The sequence below is a fragment of the Podarcis pityusensis genome (genome assembly GCF_964106645.2).
Source record: "Podarcis pityusensis genome assembly, chromosome: 10".
NCBI lineage: Eukaryota > Metazoa > Chordata > Lepidosauria > Squamata > Lacertidae > Podarcis > Podarcis pityusensis.
In genome coordinates, this window is record NC_138035.1 from 14,520,152 (window position 1) to 14,541,097 (window position 20,946).

Here is a 20,946-nt window from a genome sequence, read left to right on the forward strand (position 1 = left end):
TGCAATGCAGTCTCCCTTCTGCTCACCAAACGGACCACAGCTTATAGCTTGAGCAGCAGCTCGGAAGATGTTCCCCGAATTTGCAGAACAGCTCAGAACAGAGGTCACCACATTTGCAAAAAAGTGCTGCAGGTACTACGGACATGCTGCAATTGCACACACATGCACACACACCGATTCCCTCCTTCCCTCTGGCATCCAGACTTGAAAAAAAGTCTTTTTGCTCCCCACCCCACCCTAAGCCTAAAGCAGGGGGTGATCTTCCTGGAAATCGTAGCTGGGGAGGCAGGAGTTAACCTTCCCAAGCGTGATTTCAGTGCCAGAGGCTTGGGGGAATGGGAGCCTGGCTTAAGAGACTGACAGCTACTACTAGCCACTAATTTGTGGCTTAGGGCCCTCGTATTTACGGGACTGCCTCTCCTGGTCTGCCCCGCAGAGGACCTTAAGGTCCATGAATAATCATAGTTTAGAGGTCCCGGGCCCTAAGGAAGTCGGATTATCCTCCACCAGGGCCAGAGCCTTCTCAGTGATGGCTCCGAACTGGTGGAATGCTCTGTCCCAGGAGACCAGGGCCCTGGAGGATTTAACTTCCTTCCACGGTCCTGTAAGACAGAGCTTTTCCGCCTGGCCTTTAATTTGAATTCAGCCTGATCTTTCATTTTCCTTCTCTTCCTTCCCCCTCCCCTTTTATGAAGATCACCCGCTCTGAGACCCCATAGCTAATTCTCCCCTGGTCTCTTCACTGGCCCAAACAGGACTAATTTAGCCAGCTAGCCCTGGTGATCATCTAATGTTTATTGGATGGATTTCCCACCTAAATTGATTTTTGAATTCTGAATTTATTGTTATTCTTGTTTTATACTGTATTTTATGCTGTTTTTTGTTTGCATCAATGAAGTGTTTTAAATTTGTTGTTAGCCGCCCTGAGCCAGCTTTTTTGAACCTGGAAGGGCGGGGTATAAATAAAAATTTATATTATTATTATTATTATTATAATTAGATAGATGTCAAAACCTGGAAGCAAAAGACACAGCGGACACCTACCCACTTGCTCGCCAAGTCCAAAATGCTCTGTCTTGTCACGCCAGGAAGAATGATGCCGTCTAGGGGTGGGGTCGCCAGCTCCTCTTCTGTCAATACAAAACACGGTAGATCAGCATTGAAACAAACAAGTGCCCAAACGTGACTGGATAGCTCAGTTTTTTAGAGCGTGGTGCTAATAACGCCAAGGTTACAGGTTCGATCCCTGTCTGGAACAGCTGCGTATTCCTGCGTTGCAGAGGGTTAGGCTCGATATTCAGGGTCCTTTCCAACTCTATACTGAGGTGTGTGTTGTTGTTGTTTTAAAAAATGACAATGGAAAAAGACATTGGGAAAGATGAAACATTTTGACTTCTGGTATGGATGGGTGATACCATGAAATCCTTGGTTTGTCAGGCAGAATCTGGCCCCAATCCACCTTTCTCCTAGATTTCTGAGGATTTATTATTGCTATTTAATAAAGGAAGAGTGGAATAAATTTAATGATTATTTAGTTAAATTTGTTAAGTTAAACTAACTGAAAACAGCTTGCAGATACTTCATGGGCTAAGTATTTTATTTATGTTAAGTGATGAATTAATATGTTTAATTCCATAAGGTGAAGATCTAAGGATGTTAATGTTTAAGTTAAATTTCATAAAAATTGGGATTTGGAAAACCCTTAAAAGGACATGCAATGAAATTCAACCAAGGGGAAGCGAGGAAGTCACTTAACAAAGTTAATAACTGTAATTTTCAATAAGGCTATGATTTATGTTTGTCTGTTTTGTGTGTTTGTTTGTTTGTTTATAATATTGTGAAAACTAATAAAAAAAATTTGGGGGAAAAATAAAAAAAAAATTGTATACCGCAACTTTACCCGCATATCTCAGGGTGGTTCATAACATAAAATACAAGACAAAAAAACAAAATACACAATAGAAACAAGAACACACACAAAAACCAATACCACCACCACCCTAAACCAGTTCAGATCCATGGGGTGATTCCTTACAGTTAAACATACATGACCATCTTACATACACTTGGCTCAGTCCCCTTTAAGCCCACTCCCCTTTGCCCAAGATAGCATGTAGCAGCGGGGGAGAACCTCAGGCCCAGGCCCAAATATACCCCCCCCCAGGCTTCTTTGTCCAGTCCTTGAGACTCTCCCCAGGCCTCACACCTCAGTGGCCTGGCTTCACTTCCTTCTTTGGCGTTTTCACCTGGCTAGAATTGGTCCCTGGACTGTGATGTCATCTGCTTGTCTGGATGGAGTACAGAGAGAGGTCATATGCGTATGTGTAGAAACTAAGGACTTAGCTACGTTAGTAAGGAAACAGAGATTTGAATGTGCTATAAACATGCAACTCCAGATGGCGCCAGAGAGCAGGAAATTTTAAAATGCAATTTTCCATAGAGGTCTTTTCGTTTTTAATAACGATTTGATTACAGTGGTACCTCAGGTTACGGACACTTCAGTTACAGACGCTTCAGGTTACAGACTCCGCTAACCTGGAAGTAGTACTTCGGGTTAAGAACTTTACCTCAGGATGAGAACAGAAGTTGCGCGGCAGTGGTGCGGCGGCAGCGGGAGGCCCCATTAGCTAAAGTGGTGCTTCAGGTTAAGAACAGTTTCAGGTTAAGAACAGACCTCCGGAACGAATTAAGTTCATAACCTGAGGTACCACTGTACTGACTTATATGTAGTGCTTTCCCCCTGTGTTTAGATCCACCCCAGAATACTGTACAGAGATAGCATCCTTATTCATTGCTTAGCCCAATTCTGCCTAAGGCCCTGCTGGCTATGTGGCCCCTGGAAGGCTGCCTTGAAAGCAATGCAGCCCTCTGGCTGAAAGAGGTCCGGTCCAGTGAATACGTGACCGAGTTGGAATCATGTGGTTGAGGGTGGTCCCGAGGTCAGTGAAACAAGTGAAGACCCCGATTCCCCAGCTGCTGTGACAGACTAATACAAATACCAGTTTCTGTAAGTGGCACCTTCAAGTCACAAGCCCCTGGGTGCTCCCACAGCCTGGAGCGGTGGGAAGCTTCTCACGTTGACGACTTTGGCAATTTTGCCAACCCCCAGAGAGGTTAGGAGATTGTTAATGTTGGCATCCATCTGTCTAAGGAGACAATGGAGGAGTGTGCCTTTGGGGGTGAAGTCAAACTGTTGGAAGGTTACAGCGCCTGCTGTGGCTGTAGAGGCCGATACGGGAGAGACATGTTTTGTTGCAGCTGGGGCAGATGAAGGTGTCTGGTTGTGCTGCTGCAGATGCGCCAGCGGCCATTTCTCCTCTGGTCTCTGCTATGGATACAGGACCTGTCTGTCTCCAGGCACTGCGGTCGTCTGAAAGGGATTCCTTGATGTTCCTTGAAAGAAGATTCCTTGAAAGAAGGAAAGAAAGAAGATTCCTTGAAAGAGGATTCCACCTAAACATTAGGAAGAACTTCCTGACAGTAAGAGCTGTTCGACAGTGGAATTTGCTGCCAAGGAGTGTGGTGGAGTCTCCTTCTTTGGAGGTCTTTAAGCAGAGGCTTGACAACCATATGTCAGGAGTGCTCTGATGGTGTTTCCTGCTTGGCAGGGGGTTGGACTCGATGGCCCTTGTGGTCTCTTCCAACTCTATGATTCTATGTTGCTGGCCTTCATCTCACTTTTGCAGACATCTTTGTAAAACTGAGTTGGTCGGCCAATGGGCCTGGTGCCTGAAGCCAGCTCCCCATAGAGCAGCCTTTCTCAACCTGTGGTCCCCCAGATGTTGGACTACAACTCCCATCATCCCTGAGCTCTGGTCTTGCTAGCTAGGGGTGATGGGAGTTGTAGTTCAACATCATCAGGTTGAGAAATGCTGCCATAGAGCATGTCCTTGGGGATCCTGCCATCTTCCATTCTACCGACATGACCAAGCCAGCGTCGATGCCGCTATTAAGTTTTCTTGGCCAAGGAAGATTTGCTAGGTAGGGACCTTGTATCCACCCTGTGGTTCCCAGATCAAAAGCTTCCACCAACTTCCTTTATCGTGCAATTTGTTCAGGCAATCATGCAAAGAATCAGAACAACGAAGCGACTTGAAAGCCAATCTACAAGCTTTGGCTAAATAAGAAGCTCACTTATCTTTCATTAAAGGACAAATCACTGATGTCAGATTAAAGAGGAAGAACATTAAAGTGCAGAGTCTCGTTTTATCGCTTACAGAGTTGAAAACGTCTTTCTTTTTCCTTGCAAGCGAAGCTGTGGGCTGCATTTTCACCAAGTCCTGATTAAAATTCACCATTGTGCAGATAAGCGCTGCTCTGGAGGGGACAGCGCAGAAATCAGGTGGCCTAAAACAGCGGTGGGAAATATTCTTTTTCTTCTGGAGGGCGGCATTCGCTTCATGCACAACTTTGGGGGGGGGGGATGCCAGCAGGTGGGGCCAGGTGTATAAATGGGCAGAGCAATGGATGCGACTCCTGCTTCTGTTGTTGTTTAGTCGTTTAGTCATGTCTGACTCTTCATGGACCAGAGCACGCCAGGCACGCCTGTCTTCCACTGCCTCCTGCAGTTTGGTCAAACTCATGCTGGTAGCTTCGAGAACACTGTCCAACCATCTCATCCTCTGTCGTCCCCTTCTCCTTGTGCCCTCCATCTTTCCCAACATCAGGGTCGTTTCCAGGGAGTCTTCTCTTCTCATGAGGTGGCCAAAGTATTGGAGCCTCAGCTTCAGGATCTGTCCTTCCAGTGAGCACTCAGGGCTGATTTCCTTAAGAATGGAGAGGTTTGATCTTCTTGCAGTCCATGGGACTCTCAAGAGTCTCTTCCAGCACCATAATTCAAAAGCATCCATTCTTCGGTGATCAGCCTTCTTTATGGTCCAGCTCTCACTTCCATACATCACTACTGGGAAATCCATAGCTTTAATTATACGGACCTTTGTCGGCAAGGTCCTCCTTCATGGATCATGGCGAAGGGGCTTGAATAACTCCAGGAAGCTATGAGCTATGCCGTGCAGGGCCACCCAAGACGGACAGGTCATAGTGGAGAGTTTTGACAAAACGTGATCCACCTGGAGCAGGAACCGGCAAGCCACTCCAGTATCCCTGCCAAGAAAATTCCATGGGTAGGTTTGATCTTCTTGTAGTCCATGGGACTCTCAAGAGTCTTGCTACACCTGTGCAAAAGGCAGGTTTCTTCATAAGAACCTAAGAAGAGGCTGCTGGATCAGGCAATGGCGCATGCAGTTCCAGTATCCTGCTCTCATAGTGGCCACACAGATGCCTGTGGGAAACCAGGGAGCAAATTGTGAGCACAAGAGGACTCTCTCCCAGAGGCGTCGCAAGGTGGGTGCGGAAATACTTTCTCTGGAAGTTCAATACAAGGAAAAGCACAAAGGGCTTTGGCACTGTGTGGTGGGACTTTATTCACTGCACAATGGACACTGGAGAATTTGAAGCATTGCCAAAAGGGGCTAGAAGGGTGTGGTAGGGGTTCTGTCTTCATCAGCTACAGATAATTAAGAGTTCACTTACAGCCATATTGTAAGAAACAGATAATAACACTCACTTCCAGGTTTGCAGCATTCGGGAGCCAATTTGCTTGGGAGCCAAGCCGTTTGAGTACCAAGGTACCACTGTATATCATTTAAATCACCTCCATTACAGCTTTGTGGTTACAAATTATATTTTGTGTTTCTTTTCTATGCTTTTGATATCTTTTTTCTGCTTACTGCCATTGCTATCCTTGAGCCTGAAAACAATTTTTTTAAAATGCCCACGCATCTCTCCATACTCTATCCAAACAAGTAACCTTTGATTCTTTTACTTGCCCACCATCAGCAGGTGCCAGGGAAGGTTACAGCAATTTAAAATTGAGAATAAAAATGGTTAAAAACACATTACAATCAAATGAATAGGGTGGGTCCTGAAAAGACACACATCACACGTCAAAGTCCAGGTTAAATTATCACCCTAAACCCTGACCTTAACCCTAAGGACACACTCCAGTCAGACAACAACACTTGAGGATGGAATGGAGCAGAGCAATGGAGGGCTGTGGCTGTCAGGAGCTCGTCCTACACTCGAGTAGGACCCTCGAGTAGGACCCTCGAGGGAACATGCCCAACTAGCATGTTCCCTCCCTCCTAGCCGATCGTTTGAGAGCTTCAAAGGCTTTCTTCTGCCCGAACATCACAGCGACCGATGCCAACAGACACCAGCACACTTAGGGACCCGCAGAGTCTTTGCAGCTTGCGTAACAGACCTCAGCAACTCAGCATTTTGGCTAATCTACTTTATTTACATATAAACACACAGAGAGCACTGCAACATGGCTCCCCCTCTCTCTCTAGCATCAGACAGCAAAGAGGAAAAACAAAGGACAATAGTCCCACTTCACAGAACACAGTAACAGATACATTCTGTCTCCATCACTTCTCACTCTGTGGAGTCAAAACACATACCGTCATGTGAAAGACAACAATCCCATGACTGTAATCATGGAGCAGGAATTCTAACAGTGGCTTGGGGAAATGGGTGTGGCCAGAGAAGGGGGTGTGGCCTAGGAAGAATTCCAATAGCCAGACAGTGAGGTCTGGAAAGCCCCATTGGGCCCTGGTCCTTCAGTTCCCAAACTCTTGCCTATGCACTGTGAAAGCGATCTAGAAAGGGTGCACAATGGAAATGGAAGTACCTTGCAGGAAGTACTTAAAATCTCGGAATAATATTTCTACAACAGATGCAGCCGCCGCCTGCGGAACACACACAGCGAGTCTCAAGCTCATTTGCTGCTTCCTTCCCCTTTCCTCCTCTGATGTGGCTGCTTTCGCTTCCGATTTCCATTAACCGCTTTTAAGTGCTGCCCAAGCCTCAAACAAAGTATTAACTATGGATTGTTTGAAGAAGCACAAACCATAGTTAAGGTCAGGCGCTGCAATTAATGGACCTTAGGCACGCAGAAAGTAATTTCTCACCGTGCTATGGTTTAATAATAATAATAATAATTTTTATTTATACCCCGCCCAACCCAGCCAAGGCCGGGCTCAGGGCAGCTAACAACCAATAATAAAAACAAGTTGGATGAATACAACTTAAAAACAAGATTAAAATACAACATTAAAATATTGAAACAATAAAATATTAAAATGCAGCCTCATCACAGGAGGAGAAAGGAAAAAGAAAAAAGAAAGAAGGGGAGGGAATCAAATTGGCTCCAAGCCAAAGACCAGGCGGAACAACTCTGTCTTACAGGCCCTGCGGAAAGAAATCAGATCCTGCAGGGCCCTGGTCTCATGAGGCAGAGCGTTCCACCAGGCCGGAGCCAGTGTTGAAAAGGCCCTGGCTCTGGTTGAAGCCAGTCTAACTTCCTTAGGGCCCGGGACCTCTAGGGTGTTGCTATTTATGGACGAGCCTCTCCATGGGGCATACTGAGAGAGGCGGTCCTGTAGGTACGAGGGTCCTAGGCCGTGAAGGGCTTTAAAGGTCAAAAGCAGCACCTTAATTCTGACCCTGTACTCCACCGGGAGCCAGTGCAGCTCGATAAGCACTGGGTGAATATGCTCCTATGGCAGAGACCCCGTGAGGAGCCTCGCTGCAGCATTCTGCACCCGCTGGAGTTTCTGGGACAGCTTCAAGGGCAGCCCCGTGTAGAGCGAATTACAGTAGTCAAGCCTGGAGATGAGTTTAGTGCTATGTCCAACCCGGGCCTTAGTGTACTCCAGGGGTAGGGAACCTGTGGCCTTCCAGGTGATGCTGGACTCCCAGCTCCCATCAGCCCCAGCCAGCATGGCCAGTGGTCATGAACGATGGGAATTGCAGTCCAGGAATACCTCAAAGACTATAGGTTTCCTATCTGCGGTGCATCCTCTCTCTTGAGAAAAAGAGGAGCTGGCTAGCTTGCCTCCTTTGCTTGATGCCCACACTGAGATCCCCTGCTTTGCCATGCAGCCAAAGCTGCAAACAAGCTTTCAAGGGGCTTGTGCTATTTCGATGCCTCGCCAGGCCAGCTGCCAGAGAGCGGGGAGCCCGTGAACCGTTAAAAACCCCCTTTGATAGGCAAATTCTCACTGACTGAGCAAACCATGCCCACCAGCCTAGCTCTGACTGGAGCAACATCTGCTTCCTTTGGTACCAGCCTGAGAAGGTGGCAATGTGTGTCGGCTGGTGAGCCAAAGAGCGCTCGGTTTCGCTGTGATCTGCAGCCAAACCCGTTCCCCATATGGCTTCGTTCACTAGTCACTGCTGAAATGTGGGCAGCAGCCGTTCACACCCCACATGTGCTTTGGGGAGCCAAAGGTGTTTGGTTCCACTTTTGCCAGTACAAGCAACTCTGCACTGAAGCCCCCCAAAACCTTTATTCAGGCTCAAAGGAAAACGGCACAGGGGAGAATTAAGAATTTTTAACTTATTGTGCTTGCTGCGGCTGGTGAGCACTAATAGTTCAAAGTGTCAGGAGGCCAACAGGATAGGGAAGGCTGACCTATACTAATACAGTGGTAACTTGGGTTACATACGCTTCAGGTTACAGACTCCGCTAACCCAGAAATAGTACCTCGGGTTAAGAACTTTGCTTCAGGATGAGAACAGAAATTGTGCTCCGGCGGCGCGGCAGCAGCAGGAGGCCACATTAGCTAAAGTGGTGCTTCAGTTTAAGAACAGTTTCAGGTTAAGTATGGACCTCCAGAACAAATTAAATACTTAACCCGAGGTACCACTGTACTGCTGCTCTCCTAAAACATTCCTGAAACTGCTCTGCTTCAGAGGAAACTTCATGGCCCAAACAGGCAGAAGTCACAGCACTTGAGGCTCAAGGACTAGGCGGCCATTTTATTTGCCACAACGATGCCTGTCAGGGCTGAGGGAAAACATATGGTGTTGGTTAAACATGGCTGGCCACTGTACCTCCATCTTCATTTCGCCAGTACAGGAAGAGATTCATGGTCCCGACTTCCGTAATCTGATGGTCGTCTCCGTACAGCCAGAGAACCTGCTGGCAGCCTAATTCCATGGCTTCCCGCTGGGCATAGATAGAGGAGCCGTAGTTCCTTTTGGAAACAAGAAGGAAATGGCAGGATAGGGTCAGGGCCTTTTTTCAACCAGAATTCACCCAAACTCAGTTCCGGCACCTCTGAGGTGGGCACCATTGCCATCATAAGAGAACAGGGGAGGCCTTCACGCCACAGCAGTTAAGATTAGGTTTGTTAAAGTTGCATATCGCTTCCCACTAAAAAGTTCTGAAGTGATTTGCAAGAAAGCAAAGAAACACAAAATTACAAAAACTGGTTTGACAATATAATATACGGTAATCCCACAATTCACGAGGGGGTTATGGTTTGGGAATTGCAGCCAAAACCATGTATATTCAAAAGCCACTGGGTTCAATGGCAGGTGTGACTGCTCAAGTCATTTTTCCCAGGACTCCATCCCCTTTTAAATTTTAAACATATTTTTCTGCCATGCTCATAAAGCTGAATGTGCACAAGTTAAATGTGCTTACTGTACTATCATTGCTGCCGCCCCAAATCCCAACAAAATAAACATGTCTTTGCCAGTGCTGAAACGATTACAAGGTTGAGGTCCTTGTTCCCAGAGTAGTTTAAGATTAAATCCGTCTTCCAATACTCAGCCTGAATATTGACAACCTTGTAACTGGAGTGTAGAAGAACCTGGGACCTCTTGCATGCAATGATATGCTCTGCGACCAAGCTATGGCCTCTCTTCTCCCACCTAAACTTAAGAAAATGGAATCTGGGACCTGCAGGAATCGCTTCCTCATATCAGATTCACCATTGCGAATTTCAGGAATGGCCAAGCCACCTTTCCCAGGACAAAAACTTCCTGTGTGCTCTAAAAAGCAAGCTGTGCTGGCTAAATCAACAGCTGGGCCATCCTATAGCTCAGTTCTTCTGGCTGGAGCAACAGGCTGCTTGTCAGGCACACTGCCAGCCATGCCTGTGAAGCTATAAAATGCATTCCCGAAATGCCTGCATTTTGCTAGGCGGCCACAGATGCCTTTGCCCTGAGCCAAGGAAGAGAGAGAGAGAGCATTTGCAGCCAGGCTTGTCCCCTCAACTTGGCAGAAGCTTGCTGATTCCGATGAAAGCAAAGTGTGCGTTCCAGGGATGTCGCCAGCTTCCGGGGAACAATGCCGCCAAGCCATTACACGGCTGCTTCTCAGAGTTCCCGTACCCTGGGACGGGCCGCACAAAGGACGCCTGCCAGCTGCAAGATCAGCTTGTGATTAATGTGAACCGAGAAAATAGGCGGCCCATTTTGAGCCTAGGTCCTACCCGACAAGGACAGAGTTCCCAATTATGGCACAGCACACAAACAGATCCTGAACAGACCAGTCCCGTTGCGACGTGACTCAGATTTGGAGACCCTGTCCTGAACCCCCACCCCCACTTTGACTCGTAGGTTCAGGTTGGCTAGACCAGGTGTTGGGTGAACCACACTAATGAGCTCATTGTGAAATTAATAATAAAAATGCACTTATGTTTTCATTTAGTGCAGAGGTCGGCAAACTAAAGCCCGCTCGGCAAGTCCCCACACGCTGCGCTAAACCGGCGCAGCGCGGCTCGTGGATTCACTTCCACAGCACTGGCGGGGCTTTCTATCGGCTGCAGGAAGCTCCTGCAGCCAATAGGAAGCCGCAGACACCTCCTCCATGCCAGAAACAGCATCTGCGCATGTGTGCACACATGCAGGCACCTCCTCGGTGCCGGAAATAGTGTCTGCGCATGCACATGCGCACGCAGACGCCTCCTTCACGCCGGAAATAGCGTTTGCAAATGTGCGCATGTGTGCTCGCATGTGATCCAGCCTGCGGAGAGATCTCCGGGGGAGTGGACCGGCCCAGGCTCCGTAAGCTTTGCCGACTCCTGATTTAGTGTATGCAAAGCACTTCACTTCCCAGTAATTCTTACAATGAAAGACGATGTTGTGGTCCTTGTGTTACAGTTAGGAAATCTTTTATCTGCCAAAAGAAATGGCCAATATAGGGGATACTAGCAGGATTTTTGATCTGGGGGGTTGTGGAGGATTAATACATAAGCCATGGGGTGGCTTGCCCCATAAGTAGGGAGAAGCCTGCGCTTGGGACTGTGCACTGCTGCCAACTGCAATGTTTTCAGAGCAGTTAGGGATGCCTGCAAGGCACAATGACTACAGAAGAAGAAGCCATGGTTCACCGGTATAACCCATGTTTTGCATGCAAAAGGTGTTTGCCCATCTCCAGGAGATCAGATAGCAGGTGATGTGGAGGAGCTCTGCCCACGCCCTAGGACAGCCACCGCCCATCAGGCCAGACACTTCAGAGCTAGATGGATGGAACAATAATCTGTCCCTTTGAAAATGCATGCAGCTTGGAGCTCCAAAACTGGTTTTGGCCAATGGCAGTATACTGTGTCTCAGAGGATTCTGGGACATGTTTTTGATGCACTCTCAGATAAGCAGCATGCTTAGCACGTGATTTCCAGCATAGTCCGCATGTCATGAACTGAGGCTAGCGATGTCCTAGTCCCAACGCTGACATCTCCTCCAACTCTCTGGTGACCAGAGCTGGGAAATATCTCTGCCCAAGAAACACAGAGAGCTGCAACCAGCCGGAATGGACAATGAAGGGCTAGGTGGGCCAATGGCATGAACCCAAATGATCCACCCGCCATTTTGAAAATGAGAATCCAATGCTCTCATGCCTACAAGGAAGAAGTCAGGAACGCTGAGCATTAGCGTCACATGGGTGTTACTTCATCAGGATGATCTTACCCTCCCAGCTTGCAGTCCCCGGTTCCTCCTTTCCAGGCTCGGACGTATTTTGGATCTGCCCATAAGGCTATGGGGTTGAAGCTGCCGCTCGAAAAGTACGGGCCCACAGGACTCAGTATGACGTAGAGGAGGGCTTTCGACGGCTTCTTGACTCCAAGGGACGGCTGAATAGTGGAAAGAGAGGTGACGTTAAGAGCATAAGGAGAGACCTACTGGATCAGACCAGAAGCCCTGTCTCTTCTCAGCAGTGAAACAGAGGATTATGGGAAACCCACCAGCAAACAGCAACAGCATTCTCTTGTATGGGATTCTCTGCAGCAGTTTTTCAGAGGCAAACTGCCCTATACTGGAGGTAATCCTCTACAACCATCACGACTATAGCAGCCACTGATACCCTTTACTTTCATGAATGTATCAAACTCCCTTTAAAAAAACGACACACACCCCCATGTAAAATTTGGTTCTTCGGTGCCCATTCGGTTGAACAGTGGGTTCACTTCTAGTTCATGGCGTTGTTGTTTTTTTAAAAAAGAAGAGGTTCTGAGTTAGCCCCGTTGGTAGAGCATGAGACTCTCAATTTCAGGGTAGTGGGTTCGAGCCCCACGTTGGGCAAAATATTCCTGCATGGCAGGGGGTTGGACTAGATGGCACTTGTGGTCCCTTCCAACTCTGTGATTCTAGAGAGCCTGATAGGAATGAAAAGGGCCAAAAATGAAGTAGGATGAGACCCAAACAGCCCCAGATTGATTGATCTCAGGGGTCCTGGATGGCAGGCATGGCTCCCTTAGCTTAAGGTTCTGGATGGCAAAGGTTCCTTGCAGCCGACTTCCAAAGCCATCCTTCCAATAGCAGTTTGATCTGCAGCAATGAGCAAATGACAATCGAAACTTAGCTCTTTGCCACTGAAGAGGAAGCCACTATTAAAGGAGGAAGGAGCAGGTCAGGCTTGGGGAGGGGGAGAACCAGTTTATAATTGCCTCTGGTTTACATACTACTGCTACATGTTCCATATTGATTTAAAATTGGCTCACCTTCCATACCGATTTGAAATCATATTGATTGTGGAAGGAGGGGATATATTGGTTTGCTTTTGTTCTTATTTTAATTAAGCATTTTGCGTTTTTTATAGTGAAATTTTATGTCGCAAACCGCCCCAAGATCTGCGGGTGCAGGGCAACGTACAAATGCAATAATAAAAATAAATAAATATTAATAATAATAGAGTACTTCCTATGCAGGGACGCGGGTGGTGCTGTGGGTTAAACCACAGAGCCTAGGACTTGCCGATCAGAAGGTTGGCGGTTCGAATCCCCAAGACGGGGTGAGCTCCTGTTGTTCAGTCCCTGCTCCTGCCAACCTAGCAGTTTGAAAGCACATCAAAGTGCAAGTAGATAAATAGGTATCACTCTGGCAGGAAGGTAAATGGCGTTTCCGTGCACTGCTCTGGTTCGCCAGAAGCGGATTAGTCATGCTTGCCACATGACCCGGAAGCTGTACGCCGGCTCCCTCGGCCAATAAAGCGAGATGAGCGCCGCAACCCCAGAGTCGGTCATGACTGGACCTAATGGTCAGGGGTCCTTTACCTTACTTCCTATGCAACACAAGGGGGCACATATTCTGCAATGCCACACCTGAGCATGCACAACCAAACAGAAGGGAACCTACAGCTCCTTCTGGAGAATATGAATGTTCAAATGAAAAAGAATGGACAAGTTCAAGCTGTGCAATGAAATGAGAAAACACTTCCACTAGGTGGCACTATGGTTATCTCTAAATACAGAAGCTGCAACTTTACAAAAGAGAACATCACACTTGGTCTCGTCTCTTCTCTATGCCGCACACAATGATTTTCCTACAAGAGTGCCATTTCGGCTATAGGAAAGAGTATGTACACTTTATTCTGTTTTTAGTGTTCTGTTGGGAGCCACCCAGAGTGGCTAGGAAAACCAAGCCAGATGGACGGGGTATAAATAAAAATAAAATTATTAGTCTTCTTCTTCTTATTATTATTATTATTACTACTATTTTTACTATTATTGCTACTACTACTACTATTATTATTAGCACCTCTTCCTTTACATGGAAAGAACCACGAAGGCACTTTTGTGTGAAGTAGGACTTATTCATTCACAAAGAGCACATTAGGATTTCTCTGCCGGCAACTGCAAGTTGCAAGGTTAAAAGCAGAACCTTGCTCTTGCACAGAAATCCTCTATGCTCAAACAATGCACAGACATTATGCCGTCCCAGGACAACAGAAAACACCAGCGCATGTCGGATGCTCTTTAGGCCATACAGAGGATCTGTGCATGTGCGCTCAGAGCTGTTAACTTCCATTCGAACACACAACGCCCGCTTCTAAGTGCATCAAGTGAGGACTGGGCTACAAATGCAACAGCGACGAGGAGGCAGAATTCTGGAGGTGACGGAATAGACTGTCTCAGAATGCAGGTGGGAATAGGAATAGATGAAACTTTGCAGGGTTTTCCTTTTTTTAATGACACAGCAAGAAATAGGCTGGATTCAATATTTCTTTTTGATGTGCTCTTCCCCCCCTTTTCTAAAAAAAAATGCACAGATTTATTTTCACAGGAGGGGGAATTCTGAAACCGCTCCCAGACCCTGCAGTTTTAATGTGGTACAACTCATTCTGCCACCTCTGGATTCTGCTGCCATGTTCAGACCAGGCCTCAGTTAGCATGCTGCCCGGTGCAAAAATGAATAAAAACAAAGAACAAGGTTAGCTTTCCCACACACCTCTGTCCCAATTAAAGTAGGGCGAATGTACAAGCTAGCGGCGGTCGAGTACGGCACCCACTCCTTTTCGACTTCCACGAGTTTCCGGATGCACTCCAAAAGCTCTTCTTTGTCAAATCCCTGAAAGCAAAAGCAGAAGAAGGCAACACTTAGAATAACCTTAACGTGGTTGGGAGCACACTTCACCCGCGACGTTTAATTAGCCTATTAAGCCAGAGGCCGTGACGTTCCAACTACCGCTAGTGAATGAGACGCCAGGAGAGGTCATATGATTCTAAACACCCAACAAACAAAACAGTTTAATTGATTTCATAGCAATTGTGCAACACATCTCTAAAGCACGAGTTTGGGCTGGACATTTTAAATGCCTGCAGGGGTTTTTTTGGGGGGGAGGGTACAGGGAAGGTTCTTTGAGTCTCACATTTCTCCTTTATTACGGATTCCCCCCTTCACAACCAAGAGATGTATTAAAGCAGGCATCCCCAAACTCGGCCCTCCAGCTGTTTTGGGACTACGACTCCCATCATCCCTAGCTAACAGGACAAGTGGTCCTGAAGTGTTGCCATTCTAGAGCCTCAGACTCTTAATCTCAGGTTTGTGGGTTTGAGCTACGCACTGGGCAAAAGATTCCTGAATCAAATGGGGTTGGACTAGTTCAGGCATGTCCAAAGTCCGTTTGGGGGGCCTAATTCAGCCCCCCGGCTGGTTTAATCAGGCCCCAAAAGCTTGACAACTTGGGTCGGCCTTCACACATGTTCATTTCATCTGAGGCGGTTGGAGGATGGATGGCGGCTAACAGATTGAGGTTGAATCCTGACAAGACAGAAGTACTGTTTTTGGGGAACAGGAGGAGGGCAGGTGGGGAGGACTCCCTGGTCCTGAATGGGGTAACTGTGCCCCTGAAGGACCAGGTGTGCAGCCTGGGAGTCATTCTGGACTCACAGCTGTCCATGGAGGTGCAGGTCAATTCTGTGTCCAGGGCAGCTGTTTATCAGCTCCATCTGGTATGCAGGCTGAGACCCTACCTGCCCGCGGACTGTCTCGCCAGAGTGGTGCATGCTCTGGTTATCTCCCGCTTGGACTACTGCAATGCGCTCTATGTGGGGCTACCTTTGAAGGTGACCCGGAAACTACAACTAATCCAGAATGCAGCAGCTAGATTGGTGACTGGGAGCAGCCGCGAGACCATATAACACCGGTCTTGAAGACCTACACTGGCTCCCAGTACGTTTCCGAGCACAAAGTGTTGGTGCTGACCTTTAAAGCCCTAAATGGCCTCGGTCCAGTATACCTGAAGGAGTGTCTCCACCCCCATCATTCCGCCCAGACACTGAGGTCCAACTCCGAGGGCCTTCCCTCACTGCGAGAAGCCAAGTTACAGGGAACTAGGCAGAGGGCCTTCTCGGTAGCGGCACCTGCCCTGTGGAACGCCCTCCCACCAGATGTCAAAGAGAAAAACAACTACCAGACTTTTAGAAGACATCTGAAGGCAGCCCTGTTTAGGGAAGCTTTTAATGTTTAAAAGGTTATTGTATTTGGGTGTTCTGTCGGAAGCTGCCCAGAGTGGCTGGGGAAGCCCAGCCAGATGGGCAGGGTATAAATAATAAATTATTATTATTGTTTTGGGCACCCCTGGAAAAGATGATTCTCATAATCCCTTCTACCTCTACAATTATATGACCTTATAATGGTTGCGTAGGAGCTTGTTCGACATTTTATGAATACAGATAAACAGCTCCGTGTAACCCAAGATCTTGCGTCATCTCTCACTGATTCCATCTCTGAGGAATCTCCTTGGCAGAAACACTGCTTTCGATCTTGGAAAGGTTTTACCAGTTGGGATGAAAACACTGTCCAAAGTCACAGTGGGGCAAAGAGCAAGGGGAAGAAAAGTAAACGCTTGTATTACGCACTGGCAAAGTCGCCCGCAGAGCTGACCGCAGCATCCTGTCCATGTTGAGTCCTGGACGGAACAAGCGGATTTTGCCATCCACCCCTCGGTACGCCTTCATGCCTTCGAACAGCTAAAAGAACCAAGAAGGGAGGAATCAGAGAAGTTGAGCGTAAATGGCAGACAGCGGTGAATATCGCACACACATGAACATGCACACACACAGGTAAAATAAAATACTGTAATAATAAACGCATGTGCATTCCAAATGAAATCATTGATAGCTTTACATGTTCAGAACGTTAACATTAAATAAAAACTGAGCAACTTCTGCATCATTCCACACATGAGGTTTGCTGCCTCCTATGCCCACCTCTCACATTAGAAAAGAACTATCTAACGCATTATTAAAGGGCTGTAAAAATGTACCCGACTTTTTTGGGGGGCGCGCGGACTTTCCAGTACTGGCACCCTGACTGACATTCTGTTCCCTCTAGGGCTGTGAGCTTCAGCTGGTTAATCAGTTAGACAGTCACATGGTTAACCTGCCAATTTTCATTCAGTGCCTGCCGATTTTTAAACAGCGGGGCTGCTAAGTTATATATATGTCCCTTGTCCCACACCCTCCTCAAGTGCTTTTGCCTTGCTGGAATTTGCCTAGCTGAATTGTGACAGTACCTCCTGCTTGGCTGGAAGGAGAGAGGAGGGAATGTGTAAGAACCTCTGGGTTTTGCGAAGCTGAAATGTAGTCAAAGGTAAAATTCGCATCCATTGCTCCCCTCAGTTTTGCCTTTGTCCACCCCTACATTTGCCCCTGCAACCTCTCTGGAATATTACCCTCAAGGGAATGTGTGCCCCCACCCCACTGTTGAAAGGTTTCCTGGCCTTATGCCATCCCACAATGAAATCAGGATTTCAAACTATGGATTGTGCAAGCAGTTTTGCCATGGAAAAAGTAAGCCAGGAAAGAAAATGGGAGAATGCAAGGGCAGGAGAGGGACCGCAGTTTGTACACACATTTATGTTATGACCGAACTAAATATTGTGATTTTATCCTGTGAACCTCCCTGAGACCTGTGGGTATAGGGTGGCATATATTTTTTATTATTAATAATAATAAATAATAATAATAATTCTAGTTTGGTTCTGGTATGTTTGTGATATGGGAAGAAAACAGCAAACAGACTGTCATTTCTAGCAGCAAATGGCAGGTTTTCAGAGCGATCCTAGGTGCGTTTACTGAGAAGTAAGTCCCACTGTGTTACAGGGACTTAACACCTAATATATAATATGTTTAGAAGTGCAGCTTTTGCTTACTGGGGTAGCAAGTTCTCGTAAACCTTTTCATATCTCAGCTTCAAAACACCAACGTATCTTCGCCTTTTTTAAAAGCACCACAGTTTCATATCTATCCTAGCAATCACGACAGTGAGAAACATATTTTATTTGGTAAGAAACGAAAGCTGGCACATCTCGCCTTTAGGCCGCGCCCCAATCTACAGGGAGATAAGCTAAACTTTCAAGTGGAGAGCAGCTTGTACTAGGATTGTCTTGGTGTCCCTGTTCTGAAACACTGCTTGCCTAAATTCTTACACAGACCCATAGAGCACAACAGCTATCTTATTTTATTTTACCCTAGATGCACTGTTACGGAAGATGCCCTAGACTGCCTATTATTATTATTATTATTATTATTATTATTATTATTATTAGCTTTTGCTAAAATATTTCGCAGAGTTTGGAGGCAAACCAAGAATGAAATCATTGCACAAGGACAAAAAGGCCTTGCCAATGCCTTTTCTTGTCTGTTCCTGGAAGGACGGGAAACATCTCGAAAATCCCGCAGTGCCCAAGTCAGCCTTTTCAGTAGCTAAGGGGGGAAACCAGTGGGGAGTTCCGGGCAGGATGACTAAACTGAAAACAGCAGAGAGAGGGATTTTTCCACCGCAACAAAATCAGAGCTGGGCATGGGAGCTGGTGAAGTGTCCTGGCCAGGTCACAGAAGTCCCACAGACAAATCTCACTTCAGATTGGAACAGCCTGAACCTTTCCCTAGATTACAAGTTGTACATGTGAAAAGGATCTAGGGGTCTTAGTGGACCACATGCTTAACATGAGTCCACAGTGCGACGCAGCAGCAAAAAACCCCAGGTAATTCTATTCTAAGCTGCATCAACGGAAGTATAGTGTCCAGGTCAAGGGAAGTAATAGAACCACTCTATTCTGCCTTGATCAGAACACACCTGTAGTACCGTGTCCAGTTCTGGCCACCACAGTTTAAGAAGGATGCTGACAAGCTGCAATGTGTGCAGATGAGGACAACCAAGATGATTAAGGCTTTGGAAACCAAGCTTTATGAGGAACAGTTGAGTTGGGTATGTTTAGCCTGGAAAAGAGGAAACTGAGAGGAGATATGATAACCATCTTCAGAGATCTAAAGGGCTGTGCCATGGGGGATGGAGCAAACTCATTTTCTCCTGCTCCTGGGGCCAGGACTTCCATTTGAAGGCACTTTCTATTGAAGGGCTGCCTGGTCCACCTCCAGTTTAAAGATAAAGAACTATAAGATGGAAGACCAGTATGGGCCCTTGAGGTTGTCCATCAACAAGTAGCACATAATAATAATAATTATAATAATAATAGTTATTGGCCAGCTGACTGAGCAGCCACATAGTTAGCTGAGCACAGCTTTCCACAACTATGGTAAAATGTACTGTGTTTCTGGTTTTGTTCTGTTTTTCTCTAGAAGAGAAGACTGAGAGGAGATATAGCTTAAGGACTGTCACATGGAAGATGGAGCAAGCTTCTTTCCTGTTGCTCCAAAGCGTAGGACCCAAACCATTGGTTTCACGTTACAAGAAAGGAGATTCTGACTAAACATCAGGAATAACTTTCTGACTGTAAGAACTGTTTGACAGTGGAACAGACTCCCACAAGAGGTGGTGGAATTTACCTTCATTGGGGTTTTTTAAAGAGTATTCCAGTATTATTATTGTTGTTGTTGTTATTACACAGCCCTTCTTCATCTGGGGATTACAAGGTGGTTTACAGTACACAAACACAAAAATACATAACGTAGAAATGAACAAAAACAGTAACCCCCCTCCCAATTTTTTTTTAAAAGGGCATAGATTGTTTAATGAGTCAAAGGACTGGGAGAAGAGAAATATTTTTGCCTGGCACACAAAGATAAGTAAGGAAGACATCAGGTGAGTCTCCCTGGGAAAAGCATTCCACAAATGAGGAGCTGTTCTCATGTTGCCACCAGTTCATATGGGTGGAGGCCTTGCAGGGGTTGGACTAGATGACCCCTAGGGTCCCTTCTGACTCTACAATTCTATGCATCTATTTCAAGCAGAGTAACTATTCCTAAATTAGCGTCATTAGTAGATTTCTTCACCACGAAAGTCCCAGGGTGGATTACAACTTGTGAAAATTCTTACCAAAATCTTTTTTTTAAAAAAGGAGGGGTTACAACAATTTAAAAAATACAGTATTAAAAAATAAGTTAAAATGGGTTAGCATCAAAATAATAAGGTGCATCCTCAAAATCTCTCTCCCTTTCTGAGGTGTCAAAGGTTAGAGAGGGGCGTCCAAACACCTGAGAGAGTCCGCAAGTGCAGGTTCTCTATTGAAGCGCCACATTTCCTCTGTTTTGCAAATCTGCAAGCGCCCTGCCTATCTGCAAGCAACCCCTTCCACCTTTTTTTTGGGGGGGGGTGGATAACAAACAGAAATCGCCAAGGAAAGCTGTCATTTTGTTATCAGACAAACCAGTTTGTGCAGACCCTGCTCCTGTGGAAACTAAGCAAGTGGCCTTCTTAGTTATGACACCCGGATCAGGCCAGCCCTGCTATTGGGCAGAGTGAGGGGCTGCCCCAAGCAGCTGATTTGGGTACCATTAAAGAGGAGCAACTTGCTATTCAATATACAGTGGTACCTCGGTTTACGAACTTAATCCGTACCGGAAGTCCGTTCTTAAACCGAAACCGTTCTTAAACCGAGCCGCGCTTTCCCTAATGAGGCCTCCCATCGCCAGTGCCCTTCGACTGTTCGGATTGCGATCTTAGACCGAGGTAAAGTTTGCAAACCGGGACACTATTTCCGGTTTTGCAGAGTTCTTAAACCGAATCATTCTTAAACCGAGGTACCACTGTATAATGTTTCTACTGTCTGGGAAGGGCAGAGTCGCCTGTGGGATTTTCTGCCTCAGGTGCCAAAATAACTTGACAGGCCTCGAGTATTATGTACCTTGATTTATTTGTGGGTGGGGTTTTTTTTTAGGGGTGTGTGCCATATAGTGCTGTGTCTCAGGTCAGCACTGACCCCAGTTGTGGAATCATCTCTCTGGGAACACCCATCCTGCTCCTTCGGTGGGGCTATTCTCACATTACACTGGACCTAGGGACAAACTGCCCCCTACACATCTCAAGTGTAGCGTTTGTGTGTATCCTGTTTGCACAGCTCAGCTATTGTTTACACGGGTACAACGGATACACAGCCACTGAACATTACACGTGAAAGTATAGTATTTG

General features: G+C 46.6%; 1 protein-coding gene across 2 annotated transcripts in view; it reads right to left on the reverse strand.

Moving 5' to 3' along the window:
* BCAT1 (branched chain amino acid transaminase 1) overlaps positions 1–20,946 on the reverse strand; it is a 60,094-nt gene that overhangs the window by 4,182 nt on the left and 34,966 nt on the right. For both annotated transcript variants that reach the window (XM_081023139.1, XM_081023140.1), the window contains 5 exons: positions 16,434–16,544; positions 14,521–14,640; positions 11,764–11,927; positions 8,899–9,041; positions 1,045–1,130 (listed from right to left, as the gene is read on the reverse strand). In XM_081023139.1, coding sequence (XP_080879265.1) covers positions 1,045–1,130; positions 8,899–9,041; positions 11,764–11,927; positions 14,521–14,640; positions 16,434–16,544 — 624 coding nt within the window. The remainder of the gene's footprint in view (positions 1–1,044; positions 1,131–8,898; positions 9,042–11,763; positions 11,928–14,520; positions 14,641–16,433; positions 16,545–20,946) is intronic.